This window comes from Melanostigma gelatinosum (assembly GCF_949748355.1).
Source record: "Melanostigma gelatinosum genome assembly, chromosome: 15".
Taxonomy (NCBI): domain Eukaryota; kingdom Metazoa; phylum Chordata; class Actinopteri; order Perciformes; family Zoarcidae; genus Melanostigma; species Melanostigma gelatinosum.
The window spans coordinates 17,541,530-17,566,572 of record NC_136648.1 but is presented as its reverse complement, the minus strand read 5'-3'; the positions used below and the strand labels follow the sequence as shown (position 1 = coordinate 17,566,572).

General features: G+C 46.7%; 1 protein-coding gene across 1 annotated transcript in view; it reads left to right on the top strand.

Annotated features, from left to right (window-relative positions):
* Window positions 1-1,131: 1,131 nt before the first annotated feature.
* cdh2 (cadherin 2, type 1, N-cadherin (neuronal)) overlaps window positions 1,132-25,043 on the top strand; it is a 54,962-nt gene continuing 31,050 nt past the window's right edge. The window contains exons 1-2 of the mRNA XM_079284635.1: window positions 1,132-1,418; window positions 3,068-3,176. Coding sequence (XP_079140761.1) covers window positions 1,359-1,418; window positions 3,068-3,176 — 169 coding nt within the window. The 5' untranslated portion in view covers window positions 1,132-1,358. The remainder of the gene's footprint in view (window positions 1,419-3,067; window positions 3,177-25,043) is intronic.

Genomic DNA, 25,043 nt, shown 5'->3' with positions numbered 1-25,043 from the left:
ATGTATGACAAGATGAAAACACTGGAGATCCCGAGTAGTATGTATGACAAGATGTAAATACTGTTCAGCTGTAAGACGTTTACATACAGCAATCTCTTGTTTTTATTTGTCTGTCCTCGCATTTCCGTGCCAGTCTCATTTAAATATAAAGCACTTGAGTAAGCGAAACCACACAATTGGAGATAAACCTTAGCTGAATTTCAGGAGCAGGGCCACACCTCCACGGGGCCACTTCCGGCCACACCCTACAAATACCCACGGCCACCATAGCTCAGCCTGCTACGCCTTTCGCACCCCACCCTCCCGCCCCTCTTTAAAACCACTCCCGGAAGGCCACCTGCCTCCACAGCCACTACTGTCCCACATGGACCGGGGGGGGGGGGTCTGCAAGGCCCGGGAGCCGCAGTGGACCCTCAAACTAGCCTTTCCCCAAACCGCTTCGCTCAGGCTACCCTCCACCAACCATCCCTAAAACTCTCCAGCCGGCCAAATCGCAGAGGTGGGGCCCTAAGCTAGTGAATAAGCACATAAACGGTGACCTCAAACTGACCGGGGAGTTGTGATCGGAGATGGTGAGACGTGTTCTTTCCAGACGTGATTTAGTTTGGCCTGGAAGGACAGCTTGGTCACATCAATGAGAGTCATATTACAATTGGTTGATATTGATATTATGTAGTTTGAATCAGGAAGCACCGAAGCCTTATCAGCAGTTTTGCATGTTCTATCTAAAATAGCCTATGACCATATAGAAAATGAATAAAATACAGATGAATTAATTAACATGAATCGCAACAGCAGAAATAAATAAACTAAAACAATAACAGCCATAATGTATGGTAAGACCACCGTGAACTTAGCTGTGACCGCCACACACTGTGAGTGAACATCACTCTTATGTGTAAATGTTATAATACTCTGTCATTTGGGATGACGCTCTCACATAGGGGGACGGGTTGGGGGGGCTGCAGTGAAATTGGCTGTGTGACCAGTAGGGAGAGACAGTGAGATGGGCGGCTCGTAGACGAGTGGCTGGGGCTTTTTCTGTGTTTTGTATCGGACTGGGTGGGAGGGAGCAGCAGCCTCAGTACCAGGCGCCGCTCTCCCTCAGTGCTGACTGGATAGACAGAGAGGAGGAGGCTGCTACATGCTGCCGCCGACGCCACCTCTCCTGCTGCTGCCTTTGTCGTAAATCGGACCTGTTCTTTTTTTCTTCTTCTCCACCGCGGCCACGCTTGAGCCAGACGGATATTGTTTTGCTTCCTTTTTTTTTCCACCTGTATTTTCTAACATTTATTTTATTTTTTTTGGTACACGGATTCCGACAAGAAGAGGGGAATTAAGCAGTCGCGGGCGTACCAATGTACTCACTACACGAGGGCAGCGGTCTGTTTCTGCTGCTGGTCTTGGCAGGACTGCAGGTAAATGTGATTTCAGAGCCGGGGCTTTACGAGCGGAGTGCCACCGGACAGTTTACGGTGCTCGGTGTTGTTCGGTGGCGACGACATTTGTTGAGTTTACGAGCCCCGTCGAGCCCCGCTAGCTCCCCAACGGGCACTTTACACAGCAGAGCAGGTTTTGTGCCATGTATGTACTCAAAATAAATTAACGATAAAGTAGGTCTAGCACGTGCTGTATTTGCTGGCTAACTCTACCTTTTTCTTTAAATCACATGCGCACGAGATGCCTATGTGTTGTTTAAACTGCTATACGCACATTTGAGTGAATTATTTTAGCTACAACAGTTCAAATTGGGCAATGGCGTAGCGTCATTTAAGAGTTGAAATAGCTGAATCTTTTATTGTTGGGAAGTTACAGGGCGACACGGGCCCACATTAACCTAGTTCTCACTTGGTTATATTTAGTTTAGGTTTAATATTTATGGAGATTGCTGCAGCGTGGGCCCCCCCCCCGGCGAGTTAATTGCCTTTCTGGTAAAAGCCGTTGTGAGCAACGATGAAAAGTAGCCCACTGCAAACACAGGTTACCTATAGCCCACCATCACTGTTACACGGAGGAATAGCGACCTGGCGGTGTTGTTTTGTTGTTTTGTTGTTTTGTTAATGTTGAGGAAATCATTGTGATTATATGGTTGCTTTGTTAAACATTTGTGCAATTAGCAACAGAAAGAAAGCCCCAACGCAGTAAAAACAATGCAGCTGAAACAGTTGTGAAGGACTGGCTTCTGTATGGCCACTTATCTCCAGACCCCCCCAACCCTCTGCATTTTCCATCTAAATTCCTGTGATTAAAAATGGCAAGTGGCACAGATACCCACAATGCTCTCTTTTTTATTTTTTGTCACTTCAGTCTTTTGAGATGTGCATGCAAAGGAACAGGGCCAGGCCTCTGAGTCAGTGCTGAGGGTTGTGTGGTGGGAGTATATTTGAACATGCCTGGTCTTACTGTTCGTGATTTGTTTATCTACTGCAAAAATTCATGCTGAAGGGAAACACCAGCCCCCGTGATTCAGATACTTTTCTTTCTTTTCTCTTTTCTTTGCAACATCCCCATTATTCCCCAAATCTTTTGTGTTGACACCCTAAGCACAGTTTTCCTTTTCAAGACGAGGCAACAACAAAAAAGAAGCACTGGATTGATCACAGTGATCGCCTTGCAGTCTCTCGTTGGACGTCGGCGGTTGTTCTGTCTTGTTTATTCAGACGTTTACACTTAAATGTTTATTCCCACAACAGTGGATTGTTAGCATTTACTTTTTATTGCTTTGTTCCTGCATCACAAAGTGTGAGTGTTTGTCCAGAGTAAGAGTGTGTCGATCAGGGGGACCCGGCCCTTCCCTGGGCCCCTCCAGGGGTACAAATGGAGCTTGTTCTTGCCTAGCCATGCTTTTTGGCTAATGCTTAACCCTTTTGGCCTCATTATCCTAATTGCGGTCCCCGCTGGAAAAACAACAGATGCTTTTGTACATCTGTGGGGACTTCGGAACGTGACCAAGAGGTTTTTTTTTTTGGGAGGCAACAGAGTGCATATTTGTTTCAAGGTTGATTTATGACTCATTGTTGCCCCCCCCCCCCCACTCCACCCAATCCCCTCCCCCCCACCATTCCAGATTGCAGCAGAGGGCAGGGGCGCCCCACCATGCAGACCAGGCTTCTCTGAAGATGTATACAAGGTTGTGATGCCAGATATCGTGGAGGAAGGACATCCCCTTTTCAACGGTGAGTGGTGAAATATTCAGAGTGCTGGATGCTTGTGTCTGTGCGTCTGTGTTTGCTTGTGTGTGTGTGTGTATGCTGCCATGTGTTACATTTCTGGGAGGATCAGAACAAGCCTGACATATTTCAACAATTAGCTTCGGTGTAGCCGTGTTGTACTGCAAGTGGTGTAGTTCGCCTTGTAAACCAGCTCCAATGTGGTTCAACTTAACTATGTCGCTCCTGTCAGTTCTGCTTACATGCTGTTTTTTTTTTCTTTTTTCGTTCTTTTTAGCTGACTCAAACATATGCTCGTTGTTACCTCATGGCTAGCTTATACATTGTGGCTGAACGGTTTGTGTTTTGCAGGAAAATATTAACTGTTGTCATTAAAAGTAGGGAACCTGTGTTGATTGCACTGGTTACTAAAAAGTGGATTCCACACAGATTTGAGTGCTTGCACAACTTTGATCAGGCGAGTAACCTAGCTGTTAAACATCGCATTCCTTGTGCTGGTGCATAGTTTCTATAACCATATGCCATTATTCTGCATTAGTCCTGTTCTAACTCACCATCACTTCAGTACAGATTTAAACCATATGTGGGGCGTATTTCCGTCTGATTATTTTAAACGTGTTTATGCCAAGGTTCCCAGCTCGAATCGCATGGTGATGTATCCTTTCACAGTGTTACACTGCTAAGCCCACTCCATGCCAGTAATAACAGCAATTTAATTCTCTTTCAAAATGTTGGTTACAGCAGTCGTCTTTCTGTGTGAAACCCAGATGTAGCAGCTTTATAAAATGTATAACCTGGTGCAAAGAAGAAAGTGAAAAATAATGATTTTTTTTTTATTTGTGTGCCCCATTACACTGCAGCCTGCATGACCAATACTGCCTCTTTGGAATTTAATATTGGCAAAATGAGGATGCAGCAACCATGAAAGAGTACGCAGGCCTACAGATGGCAATAAAAGCGGGAATATATCACCAGCGTGCTATTAGAGAGGTTAGAGCCTTGAGGTCATTTGGACCAGGAGGCGTTCTCACTTGTGTTGGATTTCACAGTGTGTGCCTAAAACTTGCACGCTGTCGTTGGTGTGAGTCAGATAGGTGGAGGGGGAGGGAGGGTGGGTGGCAATGACGAGAGAAGAAAGAGGAGCGGCAAGAGAGTGCTTGCTATGGGTGGGTACGGCCTTTCACTGGGCTCTACCGTGTGCACAAGTTTTTCCGTTTGATCCCGCAGGTGATGGATTTCCCTCTGTTGGCTTGTGGATGAGCGTGACCTGGGGTAATCAGGTTCCCTTTTGTTTGCCCCCCCCCCCATCTCCTTTCTCTACCTCCCCCCTCAGAGAGCTGTTGCTCTGTGGAGACTTCCTTGACAGAGAGGGGCACTCCTGTGTCATTGTCATGCAGCGTGGGATGCTGTTAATGAAACTGCATTCTCTAATGAAAAGCTCCTGTGGCATGTTTTGAAAGACAAAGCCCCCACAGTGGGGGGCGGGGGGAGCATGCCCAAAGTTTTTCAATCTTGCTTCCACCATGCTGGTCGGAGATATTGTTGACCAGGAGCTGATTTTTTTTTTTTTTATTCATATTGATGCTTCTGTAGCCGCATGTAGCCTGCTTTAGCTTTAGGTGTCCTTGCATTTCATTAACGTTGTCAATGGTGGCCTGAAAGGTCTTGGATACAGAATAGAGAATGTTATTGGGCTCGTTTTTTATTAACAATACCTGAAGGTCTGAATCCGTTTCACCAGATCAGCTTTGTCGTGTTAGAAACAACCCAGTCGTCTACTTCCGGTACGCTGAAACGTCGCCATGTGTTGTTGGTTGGTAGTTCAACTCCGTTGACGTGGGACTTGCTTATCGGTGTAATACTATCTGTGCGTCGTGTAAGGTGTCCATTGCTCGTATTGTATTGCTTTTGACCCCGGTATGTGCATGAGATGCAGCAGGCTGTTAGCTATCTTTGTCCCATCTAATTGCAGCCTCTCCTTTGTTACTGATGAAGAATACACATCTTGCAGTTTGTAAAACCTGGAAATGGGGCTCGTTTGCATGTAAACAGCTGACATTGTATGTGCTAAACTGAAAGGCGTCCTGTGGATTTTGACGGTAATTGTGGCCAAGCAGTTACCACAGCTATTTGATTGTAAGATTTAATCACACTCCCGGGGGGGCGTAGACTGGACTTTAACTGTTAGTTGGCCAAGTCATGCCCCATTGATTTTCAATAGATTTGTTAAAATGCATTTCTTAAAAGTCGCTTGGCAGAGCAGCGATGGAGAAAAGCCAGGAAAGGACAATTATTCCTGTTATGAGGACTCCTCTCCGGTGATCCATTCAAGGGAGGTTACGCTCATTGTTTGCAGATGCAGGACCTTCGTCAGGATTAGGGGGTTACCCACTGTCCACCCCTCCGGGGCCCACATGACCTTGCTTTTAATCTTTGAAATATTTGCTCTGGCCTGATACTGAGCGGGGTGGGGGGGGGAAGCGGCGGAGGAACACGGTTAATCATTATCAGGCCATCATGCAGATGAAAGCAGTCTTTAAACATTTGTGCGGCGTTTCCTCTTATCTTGTTTAGTCGCTTGATAAAGTCACTTGTTTTATTAAATAGCATTTAATTTCAGGTAGGCTGCGGGTGGTTTGCCTCTGGGTGTCTAATTGAATTCTGGTGCTTTGGAGAGTTGACACATATATTATTATTTTTTTTTACCAGACAAGGCCTTTAAAGTGGGGTTGCAAAGTGAGTCAGTTGGCGCATTATTCAGCTGAGGTTTCCCTAAAAAGTGGGTTAATGAAAAGCCCAAAAGCCTAATTGAGCTTAATAAACTCTGATGCTGCTGCTCGCCCCCCCCCCCCCCCCCCGCTTTCATGTCTCTTACCTCCGCCCCACAGCCCCGTTTCTTTGCTGCTTTTTCTTGACAATTATGTGAGCACTGGTGATTTAAAAAAAAGAGATGTATGGTTGTTGTCTGCTTTAGCTCTGGTTCAAGTGCTTTAAATGTGAACTTGTCAAGACGGGGGGGGGGGGGGGGTGCTCCACAGATGAGTCGAGGGGGAGGGGGGATTTACAGTTGACCAGTTTAAGAATGTGATTGTAACAATTAGTGTCAACGTCAGCGGCGAGAACATGAACCCCAAGGAACGGGGCTGTGGGGCGGAGGGAAGAGACATTATATCATCATTTTCAGTTAATCTATCATTATGTGTAATTACCTCTCTTTGCCGTGTTTGTTTAAGGCAACCCTTTTAAACAAACCAAATTTCACCCTCTTGACAAGAACAACACAGCGTTCGTGAAGTCCAGACTTGTGCGTCGACTGAAAACATTTCTGGTGTCGTTCTGGTTGTCTGCGCCCTGTTTAGGATTCCGACGGCCCCTGGTTACAGCTGGGGCCACTCAGATGTGTTTAAGGGGCCCCAGTGTTTGGCGGTACGTGACCCCGCTCGACCCTCTCCTGTAAACTGGTCCGAGTGCTCAGCAACATACTCAGCCCTTTTTCCTGCTCTCTAGATTCGGGATGAGGCTGGTGTGTGTGTCGGGGGTGGGGGGGGTCCTGGTGAGGTATAGATGAATGAAAGACCAGCCAAAGAGGTCCTGACCCATCACCGGGGGGCGAGGCACCACCACCTCATGTTGTTCTGACCTACGCACTCTATCGCTCATCGCTTGACAAAACAGACAACGGCAAATTTAAAAAGCCCAAGCTTTCAAGCACAACATGTTTAAGTGTTTTCGTGGACATTAAATCACTGTTATGGCCCTCGTAACTATAATGGACTGTCTCTGAAACATTGCAGAGTTTCCATGTCACGCAGCTCTGTTGTCTATTGAAATGTTCAGCCGGGGGTTGATAACTTTGAGGAATCGCCCTGAAGAGCCGCTGTAGTCGCGGTGTCATAGAAAGAGTGGCTGCCCGTGGGATCTTTGTGTCTGAGACTATGAGGTCTTCATCGATGCTTGTGCTGACGCTGAATAATTCAACAGTCAAACATGACTTTCTTAATATTCAAATCCCCGTTCACAATGAGATCCATGAAGCAAGATGAAGAGCAACGTGAGGACCCCGCCCTCACTCACTCACACACACACACACACACACACACACACACACACTCCCTTTTCTTTTTTTCTGGAAGTGGATCAATGAATCCAGGGTCTTCGTTTGCAGCGATCGATATATTGTAATGTAGGCAGCGCTCCAATTCCCACCTGAAGCATCGCTGGCTGGTTGGAGTTGAATTTGTTTTATTCCTTATTGTTATCAGCCTGCAAACATTTATTTTCATTTCCTGTCACTGTCTTTTTTTTAAATCTTTTTCTTGGGAGCACCATGGCCTAGATAACCGCCACATATTGTGACAGCAGATTGAATCTTGGCAGTGCACGCTTTTGGGAAGTAACCTTTGATGCAGTTTGCCTCCGGTGTAACGGCGGAGGAGGAGAGTCGCTCGAGTGCTGGTGTTAGGGACACCACGGCCATTTGTCAGAGGGCCTCCGCCGCAGTCCTAAGGCCATATTGTGAAAATGAACGAGTAATGTTAGCGCATTAAAGCCATCTGTGGCTAATTTGTGGGTGTGTTCTCTGAGCCTGCTGGCTGGCATGACGGAATGAGACAGTTTATGCATGTCTGAGCTTTTTTTAGACTCCTTTAAGTTCCTGAATAACGGTCGTCTGATGATAATGCCTCCACATTTGGAGGCAGGCAGGTACTTGAGCAACGGCTGAATGTAGATAAAGCAGGGCCGACACTAACCTGATGGCTTCTCATCACCTCTGTTCGTATCGCTCTTATCAGCTACAGGCCCTGCCCTCTGCCACTGGCACCTAAGTGTGCGGCTCTGACATTGGGCTCTAGTGTAGGTGTCCCTCTCTCATGCCTGTGTGAATGTGTGGGGGGTTGTCCTTGGAATATAATGAGCTTGTTCAATCCGGACAGCTCTTTGTGGTGGTGGTGGTGGTGAAGGGCTGCTCATGGTAACAGAGACTTCTAGAACTAGCCGGTGGAGGTTAATTCGCCTCGATCGCTTCTATCAGCACAACACTTGCCGCGCCGTGTAATCCGACTGACCGGTTAGATGCCGGTTGTAATTTGTCTTTCCACAAGGTTGCGTGTAACTACATTTGCAGATTCAGAACCATGCCCCGCAGGGTCCGGGTGCGGATGTGAGAAAGCAGACCGTTGGCTGCATTGCTGCTTCACACAGTCATGTGAAGGTTAGAGGGGTTTTATAGGTTATTTGGTTCTAGATCACACCTGGGCCCCTGCAGCCCTGGTGCCGTATTGCTACGTTTTTTGTTGTTTTTTAAATTGATGTGTGCGCTTCCATTTACAAGGCTGTCAAAAGAGAAGAGATTTATTTTATTGTGTTAAAACAATCATTTCCTGTTCGTAGTATGCCCTCGACATGAGAGGGAGCTGGAGTCGTACTCACCGATTTGTTGTGTTGCCCAGCCGGCACACCGGCGGGTTTTTATTTAACGTGAAGAAGAAGAAAAACTACCCAGGAAGTGCATAAGATCACCCCCACTATGTAACGAGGCCGTGTATAAATAGCAGTGTTGACCTGGCTTTCTGCATACATGCCTCTGTATAACTAGGCTGGCCATGTTCTTTTCCAAATGCTAGGACAAGTGTGGAAAAGGAAATGCCAGCTTGCACCTCGAACACAATACATCAGCGCTATGGAGTGACTTGTTTACTTTACCTGAGACTGATTTGTGGATTTCAGGGCCATTTCTCTTCCATGAGACAGACTCCCTTTTTTTGGGCTGGTAGAGCAAACCGCTCCATATCTCTTTCACAGATCCTGTCTCTACAAAGAGAGCTCTGTTTGCAGTGTTGCCCCAGCTGTTTATTGTGCAATACCCCCCCGTTCGATTTGTGCCCAGTGTTTCTCCCTCCGCCTGGCTTGTGTTTTTCCTCATTACGTTTGACAAAGTGAGAGTATAGAGAGCCTCGGTTTTTTACATCGGCAGACCTGTGAAGTGAAGCCACTCCCAGTCCCCACTACTTTCTCTCTCTCTCTCATATCAAATCTTTTGTTCTTGAGGCAATGCGTTTGGCTTCTTGCTTTGTTGCTTTAAGACAAGAATGCATTCACTGCCCAGATGTAAATTCAACAGCACTAAACTACAGACAACAGGCAGACACAAGGTCTTTTTTGTGCAGGGTCAAACCGGGAAGCCAATACGCGACTGAATATATTAATGAGGCTGAGCAAACGTAGAAAACAGAACCAGCCTTGTCTTTAGCCTGCGTCCTCACGCGAGTGACACACATTGCTTACATTTTCAGAACCTCACGCTGCGTTTGAGTCGGCACGCCATTATTCCTCCTGCCAACAAAAGAGAAATTTGAAGCAGGGGACACGTTAATTGACCCGGATACTGTAACCATGTTCACAAAAGCCAATATCCTGCCTCAGGAGGGATGGGGGGGGGGGGGGGGGTGGAGACGTCTGCCTCCTGCCACGCCGACTATTGTGTTCCGGTGGTGGGGCTTCAATTTCAACGCAGCAGCGCCTCTCTGGACACCGGCCTCTGATGAGTCACTGGGTCATATCTCATGACATTCGCCATGCAGCCTCCTTCCTATCCGGCCCTCTATCACCTCCACCGCTCCCTGCGAGCTTTAAGATGGAGCAGCTCTCTTGGCTCTGTACAATGATTGATGCGACTTAATTGAGTAATGCAAGGACAGCATTTAGTGCTTCATTCCTTGTCTCTGAGTTTGTCTCTTGGGGTGACATTGGTCGCTCCACGGCTTCGGCAGTGAGTGTGATGTGGGATTTTAGTGGTGTTGGTAGTATGTCGTGATGGATGGAGGTCTTTTGGAGCTTGTGTTTTTCTTTTTTCTTTTTTACCATAAGCTGTTGTTTTTTACGCTAACCTTTGCTTTGTGTGTGTCAAGATATAACGAATATCATTATTTAACTTGCAGTAAATTCCTCTTTTCATTCGATATTGATTGGATTGGTCGACTGGGAACGCCCCACCGCCACCCCTCCCGAGCCGTTGACTCATCACATAAGCATATGTAGCCCGTCCTATTACATGTCTCAAGTGATCTACTGTTACCAGGTCTTGCTGACACCAGTGTCTGCCATCACTGCGTGGATATTATGATTGACCCGCAGCAATATCTGGTCTCCATTTGAGGGCACGCCGCGGCAGCGAGCTACACATCGCTCTGCGGCCCGCGTTGTCTGAGTTTATATTATCTCTGCCTCTGTCGATATTTACTGAGGCATTAAAGAGCGTACAGCATGTCGCCACTTTATTTCCTGTAGCACTGCCTGGAGCTTGGGGGGGGGGGGTGTGTGTGTAACTGCTGCTACAAGATGAAGGCCTGCTAATTTCCAAAACATGTCTTGTCTGAACAAATGAGCTCAGACAAAGGCATATGGCATAACAGTTTAATTGTCATTTTGATTTGAATTTCTCCTGTTGTAAACTACTTCCTGCCTCAAGTTGTGAGCAATAATGAAGGGTATTGTAGAGATGATACAACAACGGTTGTGTCACCAGTTGCTCGAAAGTGGCTGCGTTCGTAAATCAAGTTGCACTAAAGACTTCGTCACAACAATTCAGATGTCTTCACCAGCTTCTTCTTTTTTTGTCTCGGCTCTCTGCTCTGTCATCCTGGCTAGGCAGGTAAAATCTCGCTCGTTGAGGTTGTGAGCCGGTGGAAGCCGTCTGTTAGAGCTGCGGGATTAATTGTGTTCAAATCAATATTTACATTCACATCTCATTCGTACTTGACAATGATATTGCTTGTGTTTGTATTAGCAGGAGATTTCTCTGTAAATTGCAATGAATAAATGTCTTCAATCCAATCCAGTGTCCGTGCTCACAGTTTGGCAACATAAAGGTTACATTTGCATGAAAACGTGGAGACTATAAGACGATGATGACGTGTCAAAAGCATTGCTGTTAGCTGCTAACACGACGAAGCGAGACGATCTCTTAGGATCTGTGGAGAATCTCCACAAACACTCTGTTGCATTGCATTATGGGGTAAAGGTGATGCTGTTTTCCTGGAGACTTCTTACTGTGCACCGCGAGCTTGGCAACAGTAACGCAGGTTTCCGAATGTTTACCAGCATTCCCGTCCATCTGATTCCGCCAAAGTGCAACGCACTCAATCTTATATAGATCATGTGTCAGCCCTTCACGCTCTCACTAAGTGTTCTAAGCACTGTGACCTTTGTAGAAGATAAGCTTTCTTCGGCCGACTTGGAAGAGTTCGGAAATAACGGCGTCAACCAATAATTCATGGCATTGCTAACCATATGAGGGCTATGAGCCAAGGTTATTGACCTTTCGCACCTGTCACTAGTGATAGAGGGAGCGAGACCCAGCAGGGAAATGAATTGGGCTTATTAAGGAGCTGGGCTTTGAATCAAACCGAGGGGCGCAACTTCACTCTCCAGTTTTCTCTTTCATTTAAATCATTACTTTCATTTTTTTTACACCGTTTGACCAGTTGATAGCAGGAGATACAGTGAATGGTAATGCTTCCCTGGCTGTGTCTGGGAGAGATCCGGGCGCGGTGCGTGAAATGCCCGACGGATTAACACTTGGAGCACAAAACGCATTACAGAAGCACATCTTCAGCCGAGGTCATTGTTATTAGATGAGGGATTTTGTGGACTCACTAATCAAAGCTTCGACGCAAAGGCGATTTTGCTCGACGAGACTTTGCCGTTTTGTTTTTTTTGCCGTTGTGGGTCTTAGCTTGTGATTTGCTTTGGTTCGTAGCTGTGAGACAAAGGGGGAGAAGCTGCACAACATTTGAATAAAATAAAGCATGTAAAGAATGTCATGCGAGCGCATGTTGTTTCAGCCCTGTCCTCCCCCAGAGCTCCCGGTCTGTAAAAACCTGGTGGGAGGCAAGCATTTATATTGGAACAACATGCTATGATGTTATTTTTTTCCAGCTCCACTTGTGTTTATAATCATACCCGCTCCCGTGTGGCGTTCAACTAAAACCATTTTTATTAACTCTGGAGAAGCTTATCTCTGCCTGATGCGTTGTTTGTACATAGGACCACAATCGCATCCCGGTGGATAAAAAAAAAAAAAAAAGCAAAGGACTTGTACCGTAAATGTGCTTCTGTCCCCCTTGAGGTCCAACTTTAAGGACATTTTTAATATTGCGCATTTGTTCCGTTCATACACGCACCTCAGATATTACAAGTGGGCTCAGCTATAACCTCATTAAGGGAGCAAGAACGGAGATGGATGGTGCTTCAGCCGTCCTCCGTAGTATTCATTTAGAGCAGCTTGTTGAATTGTTTTCAAGTGTTTGGCTATCTCGCTGCAGATAAACAGGATGAGGTAAAGGGACGAATGCGTGAGGATTGTGTGCGCTCGAGAGCGCTGTTTGTAGATGCGAGGCTCACTCGTGTGTTTGTGGGGGACTTATTTGCATGCTGAGGTGGACTATTTATCACAATGGACAGCGTGTGCAACAAAAAAAAAAGAAACAAGTTCTCTCTGCCTGTGGGTAAGGGTGGAACGTGTGAGTGGGAGGGCTATTTTGGACCAGAAAAGCTCCATATCGCAAAAGCTCATAGCTGGAGGGTGGACTGTGGACAAGTGGGTGCCAGCTGATTGGGGAACATGCTCTCCGGGTATGATCGCACCGCAGCCAAATATGGTTATCACTCCAAAGCTCCAGTTCACACACAGTTCAGTTACAAAAGAGTACTTCTTCAGCAAGTGCTGAAAAAAGAAAGCGAGAAAAGAGAACGCTTGGCTTTTTTTTTTTTTTTGCATTAGAACGCAACTAGAAGTCGGCAACGTCACCTTCCCCCTCCCTCTTTGAGGTGCGAGTTGCCTTCTTCGGTGCGAGTTGCTAGTTCCTCGTAGAGATGGAGGTGAGGTTTCAACTCCGGCACGTTTTCAAAGCTGTCGGGCGTTCTCCTTGCGGGACAATGTTGCACTTTACTCTGAGTGCTTTCCACAAAGGCACTACTTTTGTCAGGAGGGAAAAAAGCACACAAAGTCACCGTCTGATAAAAAAAAAAAAACCCAAACTTAGTGCTAGTGGCGGCACCGTTCTTTGAGGAGTGCAAATGTCGCTGTGGTTACGGGTGTTAGTAATGGATTAAGACCGTTATTGCATTTCCCTGACTCATCGTGCTCTGGTGTATTGAGTGATTTAACATCCCTGTAAGTGGTTGATGGAGCTGTCAATCATCAACTCGGTGAGGACGTCGGGGCGCTCCCCTGCAGTCATTTTTAGGCTTTAAGATTGCGATTTTGTGGAGGACGAGTCGGTAAACATCCCTGGAAACCGTTTAGGTACAATTAGGACTGAGCAACATATCGATGTTTTATTGTTCATGGTATGAGACTAGATATCGTCTTAGGATATGGATACAGTAATATGGCCTGTATGTGTTAAAGGCTGCATTACAGTAGAGTGATCACCAGACTGCTCTAGCTCTTCTATTTGCCTTTACACGTTTAGTCATCATGACTGATGATTATTTTTCAAAAATACGTTGTAACAGCACCAATGTCGATATCAAAGTATTTGATCAAAAAAATTGCCCCTCCCTAGCAACGATAATGTTAGCGAAAAAGAGCAGAGAACAAAGAACCTCAATTACGTAAACTATGATTACTGAATGCCAAGAACAGAAACCATCAGGTTGACATGGCATTATTACCTCAGTATTGAGTGTTTGTTTAAAGCAGCTCCCCCAGCCTCAGTACACACACACACACACACACACACACGCACGCCCGTGCGGCTGGTCTTTTAAAGGCGATCTTATTGGATAACTAGCAGAACAACAACTGTGGTGAACCCATTTGAATGTTTCTCCTCTGTCCCACCAAGAATGTGTTGTCGAGGAGGGCAGGGGTCAGAGGACACAAACAAGGCTTTGTTCTGTATCACCGGGCTTATTCTGGGCAGAGCGTCGGTAGCGGGCAACACTGGCACACATTGTTCTTTCATGCAGCCGTTGAAAGATTGGTTAGCTAATCGAAAGGGGGATATTTATTCATGAGCTTTATTCATTATTACTTATTCATTTAGACACACACTCTTGTCATAGAAATTGGATTAGAAATAAGAATCCACTTGTTTCATATTTTAGACTATGGATGTAATGCAAGGATGACTTCAGACTTGAATACGAGTACAATCGGTTCAGTCTCACAGGACAAACAGTGAGGCCGTTGTGGCTTTTAACGGGCGGACGACCTACCAACCAGAGGCCTCTCACGCTGCGCACCTTATGAACGGAGCTGCTGCAGGCATTAAAGGGTACGAGTGCGCAGCAGTAGGTGTTGGACCCCGCTGACAGCTGGAACAGCATCGCATGGAGCTTTGGCCACAGCCAACGCGGTGTCTAGCCTCTCCTCGACCTATCCTCCGATACCCCCCGGGCCTTCGCTTATTGGCCTGTCTTGCGGTGTGCTCGGAAAATGCAATTGCACCAACATTGATTTGCGTCTGTTTGAAATAAGGCGGTCCAGACACTGGGCACATGCATAAATGGGAATTGTTTTTTTCCCTCTCATTCTCTCTCCTTTTCCATCCCCGTCTCTCTCCCCCACTTGTCGCAAAACCAGTCTCGGTGCGAGACGACGGTCCCTCAGCCGCTTATCGTGGCATCCACCAGACCACCAAAGGGGTCTGAGCATGTGTACACAGGCAGCTGTGCACCGCTGCTAAAGTCCACTCTGTGTGGGATAAGTGGGGATTGGCATGTACTCTGCCCGTCTGAGCGGGTTTCATCTGCTCAGAAATGCGACAGCTGGGCAGAGTTGGCTCCTCCCACACGAGAAAGACGGACAGAAGTGAGACGTAGAGACACACGCAATGAGAGGACGGACGTGGTGAGCCGGGCTGCCGCAGCTTTCCTGGCTGCGTCTCAGGGGCAAAGCAAATGTTGGCACACGTGTTGTGAGTTAGTGCTGACATAAGTGTCTTTAAGAGCGGCCTAACGCATTAAGGATGTGTGGCTGGCTCCCTTACGTTCTTCCTTTTACTCTTCGTGCTGTAAACCCTGAGCAGCAACGGGAGGAAGGGCATAAGAAGAGTAATTTATGTGCGGAGAAGCCTCAGATGAGTCCTCCCTCGGGGATTAATGGGAGTCTCTGTTCACAGGAAATATGAAAGGCCCTTTGTTGGTGAAGGGCTCGCTGCTGCCAGCAAATAACTACCCCCCCCAACATATCGAAAGCCCCCCCCCCCCACCTCTAAATTCATTGAATCCTCTGCTGCTCATCCTTCACCCTTTTCTTTCTATAAGCCTGTGTTTTCTGTCAAAGTCGCTCATTTCTGATTCTACGCTGCGCCTGCTGTACAGAAGCCCAAGAGACACCAGCTCACGTTGTTGGTATTCACTGTCACTTCTAGAGTTCCGGCCATTGGGTGAGCAGAAGGAAGAGTGGGAGAACTAGTGCTGTACAGGTGGTGATTCATACTTTCACCGCGTTCAATCCTTTCCGTCATCCTGTTCCCCCCCCCCCCCCCCCCCCCCCCTGTCTGATGTGTTTAATTTCAAGACTGGCTATAATATCCGTCGGGGAATAACTAGTTTGCCGCGGTGAGCGTGTGACCTGCTGGCCCGGTGGTATCGGTTTATTTTTAGTGTTGGTCTGTCTGCGGTGTGGCTAAGCGTAGCTCCTTAGGCTAGGCTAAATAAAGAATGGCCTATCAGAGAGGGGAAATGACGGTTTGGCACTATGGCAGCGTGTCTTTCGTCAGGTCACACATTGATCTCCTCACACCTGCGGCTCAGGACAGGACAGTGAAAAGCTGTTGGCAGGTGTTAATTGCTTTCTCCTGAGCTGATATTTCCTCATTCTGAAACTCAAATGGGAGGAATAAAGTACCTCGCAATCGATTGTTGTGTTCTTGTTCGGCCTCGTTATTTGAATTTCCTCTTTGCTCACCACGTCAACAGAGAACAGATGAATGTGTTTGTACAAAAAGAAAACCTTTGAGTATCTCTGAGGCTCTCTCACAAGTCCAGCATTTCATTTCAGCACAAGGCCTTAAAAAAAAAGATTTCATTGAGAAACAGTTCACTGGAACATCTCTGTCACGCCTCAATACATCTGAACACACTGATGTGAAGAGAAATTGCAGTTGAATGGTTTTCGTTTTCAAATTACCAGCTCTTTCCTAAAAAAAATTAATAAAATAAATATATATTTATCTGCTTGCCTTAGATTAATATAAAGCTTGCCACAGTTGTTTTGAGCTCTCCGTGATAGTTGTGTTTGCGTTGCCTGCCTCAGGAGCTCCACAGTGAATCTATTGGCTCCATGTTGACTTCCTCAGGCTGTCTCCACTGGATTGGACACGGATAACGCAGTCGTGTTTGTAACCAAAAGGGGGGGAGGGGACTTAATAAAAGCAGGAGACCCCCAACTGAAGTAAAAAGAGGGAGGGAGGGAGGAAGAGTGAAATGAAGAAGAGGGGAACTCTAATGAAGAGGGCTCAACTTGGCAAAAGCCAAGGGTTGTCAGGGGCAACTGAAATGGCTCCCCCCGCGCTTCAATACAGCTCAGATGTAGGCGTATATACTAGGACTGAATATGAGCCCGACACTGAAAGGGTGAAACTAAATACACACATTGGACATCTGCCTTCTTTTATAACTGATTTGTAATTGAGTTTTTCCGGGCTCTGCTCGGAGAGGAGAGGAGATGGAGTCGGGCTGTAATGAGCCTCATAGTTTCATGTTATTATATGCTTTTGATTGTAATACTGAAGACGCCATTCATTTGTTTAATTTACTCGACTGGGAGCCGATGGCTGGGCTGGCGTGGTGGGGGGGGGGGGGGGGAGGGGGTTAATGGCCATCCTCTGGAAAGGATAAGGCTTATTAGGTCTGATGGGCCTCCTGTCTCGTATAACCTAATGTGGCCATGATAGACAGAGGAGTCTGGGTTTAGCTACATCGGAACTATAAATCGAAGCATTTTCCCAGACTCTGAACTCGGTAATGGTCCATTATGAGCCATGTTTGTAGATGGAGGGGCCAGATGTCCCTGATGTAGCTGAGGGTCCAAGGTGGACTTTGAGGCAGCATGCTGTTGAAAGAGAGGGGGAGCAGGGACTGGACATTGCCCCTCATTAAAGCGTGCTCGCTGCAAGGAGACTCATAAAAAGAAAAAAAAAAGCCTTTAATGGTCTTCCCAGGGAAGATCCACAATTTGCCCACAATTCCACAGCCGTAAAAGAAGGGAATTGAATTCCATATGAATTCTCTGCTGTCATAGCTCACGGCACCAGCTGTCTGTCAGTGTTAAAGTCTTAACCCCTCGGCGCCACTCCCTCCCAGTTTGGTGTGTTGCATATGTTGCATTGATCTCGAAAGCTCGGCTCCCACTGGTCTACTTTAGCAGAGGACCTTAGCCTGATTGAGTGGGACACATGCAAGGGCAACATCAAACATTTCACTGTTTGGTGTAAGATCACATGGCCTTGGTGAAGTTATTGTGATTGATTTATGACGCAAATGGGCTTTCTCGTGTTACCACGCGCCTCATTTCTCATCCCCATCGCGTCTTTCTTAGTATATATACTTTAAAAGTGAGCTTGATTCCATTGAACTGACTGTCACGAAATGGTGATTTCATTGAACCCGGGCACACCGTCGGGGATCGTGTGTCGTACTGTACATCCATCTCTGAGCATCCTGTCTCTTGTTTATGTTTGGGCTGTGAACCCCCGAGCACAGCTGCCACCGGGGCACGTATATTTGGTTCGTGGTTGGGGGGTGGGGTTTGCGTAATGCCGATGACCTCCTAATGTGGATTCCAGTCTGGCAGAAAGGCAAATGTTTGTGCTTCCAGGTCTTCCTGGTATCCCGGGTCGCTACAGCTGTCATGTTATCTCCTATCTCACCCGAGCCTTCCAGCTCATGATGCAACACAATATCTGCTAGCGAGCCCAGCTGCCGACACTTTAAGATATCTGCTGTTATTTTGACAGAAGCCTGCATACTTAATCAGCAGGCTTCCGGCTCATCTCAAGTCCCAACCGGAAAACAACAACTATACTTTTCAAGGAAGGAATCTGATTTAATGCCCTTTCTATTTACCCCGTTGGACTTTATATGAAGTAGTACTTTTAAATAATGTACAACGCTATTCAGGGTAGACGGTAGTAAACTCTCTGCTTAGATACGCTTGGTTACTCCGCAAAAATCCTCCCTGCCCTTTGATTCCATTGTTTTTCCTTCCCGTGGAATGTTATGGCCTTGTTTGTATGCCGGGCATGGCGAGTGCCAATGGAAATCTTATTTACACTAGATGGGTTTAGGAGTGCTGGCCAGCGCGGTGGAAAGTGTCCCCTCTTTGCCGGTCTGCGGGGACCACACTGAACTCTGTTTCTGATGGATGGGTCGTTTAATGTGACTACTGAAAGAAGCCCCGCCGTTTTCTGCCATGGACCGGGACACAATAAAACGGCTACTAGTGGAGCTCTTGTTCTACCCCCTCCTCCTCTTTCTCTTTGTTTCACAAGGGGCTTTTTCTTTCTTCCTTGCCTTATATTCGTTCCTTCTCCTCTCCTCCACAGCTCGCCTTACTCTCGGTCGAAAACTGATATGCAGTAGACGGCTTCAGGTTACAGTGCAGGCTGCGAGATTCTTTACAAATGTTAAACTCTGTGAATAGGATGCAGGAGAGGTGCGGGTATAGGGATGGAGGAAGGCAGCACCAGGGGAGGAGCCGCTCTCCCCTTTGCCCGCTAGGCTAAAAGCATTCAGCTCCTGCCCATTGTGAGTCCTCACTCAAAGGGATTCGAGATGGGGCTGATCTTTGACCCCTCTACGCCCACAGTATGTAAATGAATGTACAAAAGAGGGGGATGATGCGATTATTTTCCTACACACACAAACACACACAATTTAGTTTCGCATTGATTTCTTGTGAGTTTGCACACAATGAATCCAAACCAATGGGACATTATGTCTCTGTGGACGAGCAGAATTTCAACAGTCTGCTTAGCTTTTAGTATGTGTGTCTATGTTTACTGCTTAGCAATCCGTGTCCTGAAGCGTCTCAACAGCACGGAGAGGAAGATGGGGAAGATGGACCTGTTATGTCTGAGCTTCCTCCATATGTTGTTATGGCAGTGGTTGGGAAGGTAACCGGATTTCCCCCCCCCCCCCCCCCCCCCTGTCCAAAACGCTGTTATTGTCCCTGTGCACAAAAGGATTGGGGGGGATGTGTAGCACCAGATGAAGCAACACGCTGAGGTTCATGGACAACGCCCTCTCCCAGACCGCATCTCAGCGTATCAACTGACCATTTTTGGTCGTAGAAGTCTTAAGTTTCAGTTTTCTGACCCTGGTCCTTGTCTGTGTTTCTGCCTGATTTCGTATGAACGAGTGAATCATGCAACCGTACCATTGCAGCATGGTTGTTACACGAAGCCTCTCGTTGATAGAACCTTACCCTGTATATAATGGCGACCACTTCTACTGTATGTCAGCCACTAAGGGGAAATAAACCCTCATCTACAAACCTTGACCGTTCTAACTGATGTGGAGACTAACGGGTCTAGTAATACAAGGTTTTATTTACGCTTCAGAGGTGATGCTGACTTCAGAGCTGACCCAGTGCTTGCATGCGACTAATATGGATTACATGTGGCCTGAACCTGTGTACAGTATCCTGGTTCAGAGGGTCAAAGGGACAGCGGTCTCCAATCAGTGACTCATTCGTTTTCTAACATGTTCTGAAGAAAATAACCTGTTTGCTGTGTTGGTTGTTCCAAGAGGCTGAAAAGCAGTTGTCTCCTGCCTTTTGTGTGCGCGGTTAATGAATACAACAGCACCCTTCTTCACACTTCAGTAGTGGAAAGTACACAGCTGGACGGAATGGCTCTCAGAATACGGTAATTGCTTTTTTTTTTCTCAGTATGGCGATGTACTGTAGAATAATGCATTTGAAGAAAGGATGGCCAAACTCTATGAATTAAAGAAGCTGTTTTACCTCTTGTGTGACCGGCAGCTGTTGGTCTCCGTCTGAGCATGTGCAAGAGGAGGTGGAGAGTTGCTTTTAACATCTTGTAGTCTAACCGTGGATGGTCTTATAAACCATTTACTGAGCTAATGAAAATGGGCTGTGATAGCTGTATTTCATTTAAACCACTTTGATTTCTTGAATATTTCCCACCTGAACAACATTTTTGTTATAGAGTCAAATCCATGATTTGTTTTACCGCACTTACAGTCAACCTCACGGTCACATGCTGTTAAGATTTTAATCTTAAACAGTTGACACTGAAATAGTTAGCAAAGTAGATTTTCATTTCCTGCTTTTGAATTATGTGGCCTAAGCACAGTGTCGGCTTTTCTGCACGTCAAGATGCATTTAATGAGGCCGGCTTCAGGATTTGAATGACTCCAGCGTTTACATGGAACATGGAACCATCGCTTGTTTTTAAAACTCAGTGTGACTCTGATGTTCTTGATTGGAACCACATGTTGAAGGGGCTTGAAAGGGTTTCTGCAGCATCAACAGACCCAGCCGGCCGGCGGTCCGTGATCTCATAGCGTGCCGCGTTTGCCATGTTTTGCTGCGCTCGTCGGCCTCGCCAAAGCCCTTCCTCCGCTAACTAATCGTTGGCCCTCGCATGCCGGCGGGATCTCGTTCCGAGGGGTTAACCATCACAAGTGATCGGGGCATTACCGAAAAAACAAGGTGGCGAAGCAGACGAGGTGGTGAGTTTTGCGGGATCCACGAGTTCGACGCTGACGTCACAGAACTGGCATGCGTATGAAAACCGGTTGAATCGTGGTTAGTTATGGGTGCTGTGGAGGAACTTCTCTCCCATGTCCACATATAGCATGAGAATTAAAGTTTGCGCCGGCAGTGGACAGTGAGTTACAGCCGAACTGCTCTCAGCGCTGATCATTAACGGTTCTAACACACTAGGATATTAAAGATTGTTTTACTGCGCCCATCAACTACCATATAGGGCTACAGACGCGTGCTATCGAATTCATATAATGTGAGTTACTAGGCCGTACGTCTCGGGCGTCCGTGTATATTGCCGGATCTGTCCGGCGTGCTCCTCGAGGCTACAGAGTATCGGAGGAGAACATATTGGTTAATAAGCAGCTGTGCTATACCCTGACTGCAGAGACCAAAGAAATGTAAGGTTATTATTGTTATCACCCCTGGACTGCTTGTTTAAATCCCTGCATCCATCTGAGCACGCTCGCACGCCTGGTGCAGATAGACTTTGTGCACAACAATAAATAATACGCTAACTTTTAGAGCAGGGCTTCATTAGCCAATGGAAGTAATGAGATTAAGAAAACAAACAAAATAACCCCATAATTCCTGCACCCACTCCAGTGAATCGGAGGCATGTGGGGAGAACAGCCTTAGATGAGAAGCGGTGTCTGTAAGAAAAACAAGCCATGAACCATGTGATGCCTTCCTGTTGGTCTGTTCGTGTGCCTTTTTTTTTTTTTTTAAATAAGAGTTCAAAACAGGATCAATTCCAGGCCTATGGAGTGGATGTTTAAAGACAGTGTCTCCCATGATCTAGTCAAACTTTGAGTAGTAACTGTTAGTCAAAGTAAATTTCAGGTGTGTGTGTGTGTGTGTGTGTGTGTGTGTGTGTGTGTGTGTGTGTGTGAGAGAGAGAGAGAGAGAGAGAGAGAGAGAGCGAGAGAAAGACCTACAGGCAGCCTTGTAACCAAGTTTGAAAAATACAGCGTTGCCTGAGCGATAAGGAAGCTTATCGACGTCCTTTCAAACCGAAATAGCATTGCATCATTGCGTTAGCTGTAACTTTTCTTGTTGGCAAGTAAACTGTAACAAAGGAACATCTCCTGCGTTACAAAGCCATGCCGCCACTTTTTCAATCTTATTGTGGGATTAATTCCAAGTCGTGTTAGGAAACGGGCTCGCCTCTACTTGTATGTATACGTGAAGGAAGAAAGCGAGACAAACAGGGTGCAACAGTGCGGTTTGATGTTTGAACACTCCTTGTGCGTAAGCTCTTCTAAGGGGATAGAGAGGCTTTTCAGTAAGCTCTAATGGTAGTGGGATGTCTTCCCCGGGAATCTTGCCTCCGCTGGCATAACACGCTGCGAACCTGCATTTTGTGTGAGAGCTTCCTCTGAAGCAGAATGACAGGACAAACATGGCAGCTCGCTTCTCGACCCTCCCTGGGTCGCTTAGGGCGACTCAGGTGGAGGCGCTGTGAAAAAAAAAAAGCCCACCTCACAGCAGCGTAGATGCTGTGAGGTGGGCTGGCCTGGCCTGAAAGCATTGTGTAATTACGCTGCTTAATGACAGACCGGGCTGCGTTTAAAGCAAAGAAACAGCAGGGACCGGCACGTCACTCGCTGTTAAACTAAGGGCCAGAATAAATACAGCACCGATTGTTTCCCCGAGCGACCGACGGCACCAGACGCCGGGTCCCGTTTGTGCCACCTGCTTGTTTGGGCCGTCGACACTTATCCCCCCCCACCCCGGCGAACATCGGCATCAACTGCGAGGCTATCCCCACGAGTCCTCGCGTTAAAAAAACCCCCAAAAACCCCAAGGTCTGGAAAACGTTTCCGCAGGCAGACAGATTTGTACATGGCCATGCTTGTGGTTTGGTGTCATAGCTGCAGACAAACTGAGGACAGATGTGTTTGGAGTCGTTTTTTCATCATCCTCCCCCCCCCCCCCCCCCCCCCCCCACGTGATCCTTCCCTCTCTCTCGCTCGTTCCAGTTCCCCTAATCTGGGACTCATTGTGTCTGTAATAAAGCACAGCTGCACAGATCCTTCTCTGAACCCACTCAGTTCAGCTGATTACATGGGAGTAAGAGGGCTCTCCTCTCACACAGCCATGCTCCCCACATGGTAACGCTCCACTGTTCCCTGAACACAGATAAGGCCAGAGGAGACGCTTCCTTCTGCTGGACCGGTGCCAACACTAATTGTTCACACCTGATGTTGCATTTGCACCGGGGCGACGGTTGTGGGACCGTCGTATGCATTTCTTTTTGGAATGCGTAAAGCAGATGTTTCTCACATGAGGGACACCATGTTCATTCTTTACCTACATGAAAATGTTAATAAAATAAAAATCCATATTTTATCTTCGCAGAGAGCAGACGTATTTTAATGGGAAACATTTTAAACAAATTAGTTTGTGTAGTTATAACGCTACTCAATCGGGACTCCGATGCAATGTCGAGTTGTGTTGCTCGAGTAAATTGCTTCTGCTCAGAAATACAAAAAAGAAGTCATGCATATGAAAGTGAGAAGCCCTAATAGAAAGATGTGTCTCTCTTACAAATTGATCGCCGCATCGTGCGTCAGAGGCTGAACTTCAGCATTAAAGATAAACAAAAGAACTGCAACTGGGATCAATAACCGCTTTGGATTGTGCTTGAGATCACGCAACATACCGACTTCTGATTCCATCCAGAAGAACCCTTTCCAGTCCTCATAGTCTCCAAACAGCCCGCATTCGTAAAAACAAAGCATTCAAATGGATTTATTTGTCTACTGGAAGTGTTTTCTATCAATATGAAAATATGACTCATTCAGCCTTGAGAGGGTCATGATTTGCTTTGTGCGGATGGATTTTATACCACTATCCATCCACAGAGGAACCTGCCTGCCCTCTTATTTCTGTTCTTTTTCCCCATCCCCATTCCGCCCAGTCGATCTCTTCTGAGCACCGGCTATGTGTGGGGGAGGGTCAAGCGGGTCACAGCAGGTTAGTACCCTGTGTATTTTTCGGCGTCTTTTTTTCCGGGCTAATTGTGTTTCAAGCGGAATTTGAAACATATTGATTTAAATGCACACAACCCGTGTATTTGCAGCTGCCCTAATCCCTCTCTTTGAAGAAGCGTCTTTTTTTTTTTTTTCTTCTTGCCGTCATTGTTTTGCGGAAGGATTATTTTTTATTTTTCTGTTCTCCTCAACCTTTCAGAGGAGGCATGCTTCTAAAGCCATGGGGTTTGTTTTGGTCTCATTATGGGGTTTAGAGCGTCTCGTGATGTGGGGCAGGAGAGTAAAACGAGGATAACGGTTGGTAGCTGTGACTGTAATGGTCTGCCCACCACAATGACTCAAAAGACAAGCATCCACGTATCCGTATGGCCTCTTCGGAAAAAGAGTATATTATGATTGTGTACAGTTTACACAGGTTGCTGTAAGCAGTAAGGCAGAATATACTGTGTTTTTATTACTTTCTGTGTGTGCAAATGACTCAGTAAATAATTTTTCTTTACTCTGAGAGAGACGCAGAAACAACCCCCATCTTACAGTATAATGGTCCTCTCCAGAGGCTGTCAGCGTCATCTTCCTTTGTCTGCCGCTTTGTTTCCCAGCCAAAGAGGATTCACATGCCTTCTCCTTGTTTCTCCCCGCGCCTCGACTCCTCCAAAGGAAAAAGGTAAAGAAGCAGGAATTCCATTAGCTTTGTTCTCAAAAACTCAGCATGAACTGTGATACACATGACATAATGGCCCCCAGAACTGGTCCCAGATCCTCTTATTTTCCTCCTACAGCTTTTATTTTACATCTCATGCTGTAGGTGAGTGCATCTCCTCCCGCCGTGTCTTTTCTTGTTGCAGCCACTCCTGCGTTGAATAAAATCCTTCACTTTTTGAACGTGGCTCCAATTGCTGTGCCTTTCTGCTTCGAGTGCACGGAAAGGATAAAGGGAAAGTGTACATGCGTGCCGGTGTGTATGTGTGTGCGCGCGCATGTTTAAAAAGAAAAGGGGGGAGGGAGTGGACAGGAATTGTATGTTTGTGTGTGTGGTTGGGTTTGTAATTGGATTCAGTGGACCGTATCAGTCTTTACCTGAGCTAGTCATTTGCATGGGTGTGATTGACAACAGAGCTATGCAAAGCAGGCGCC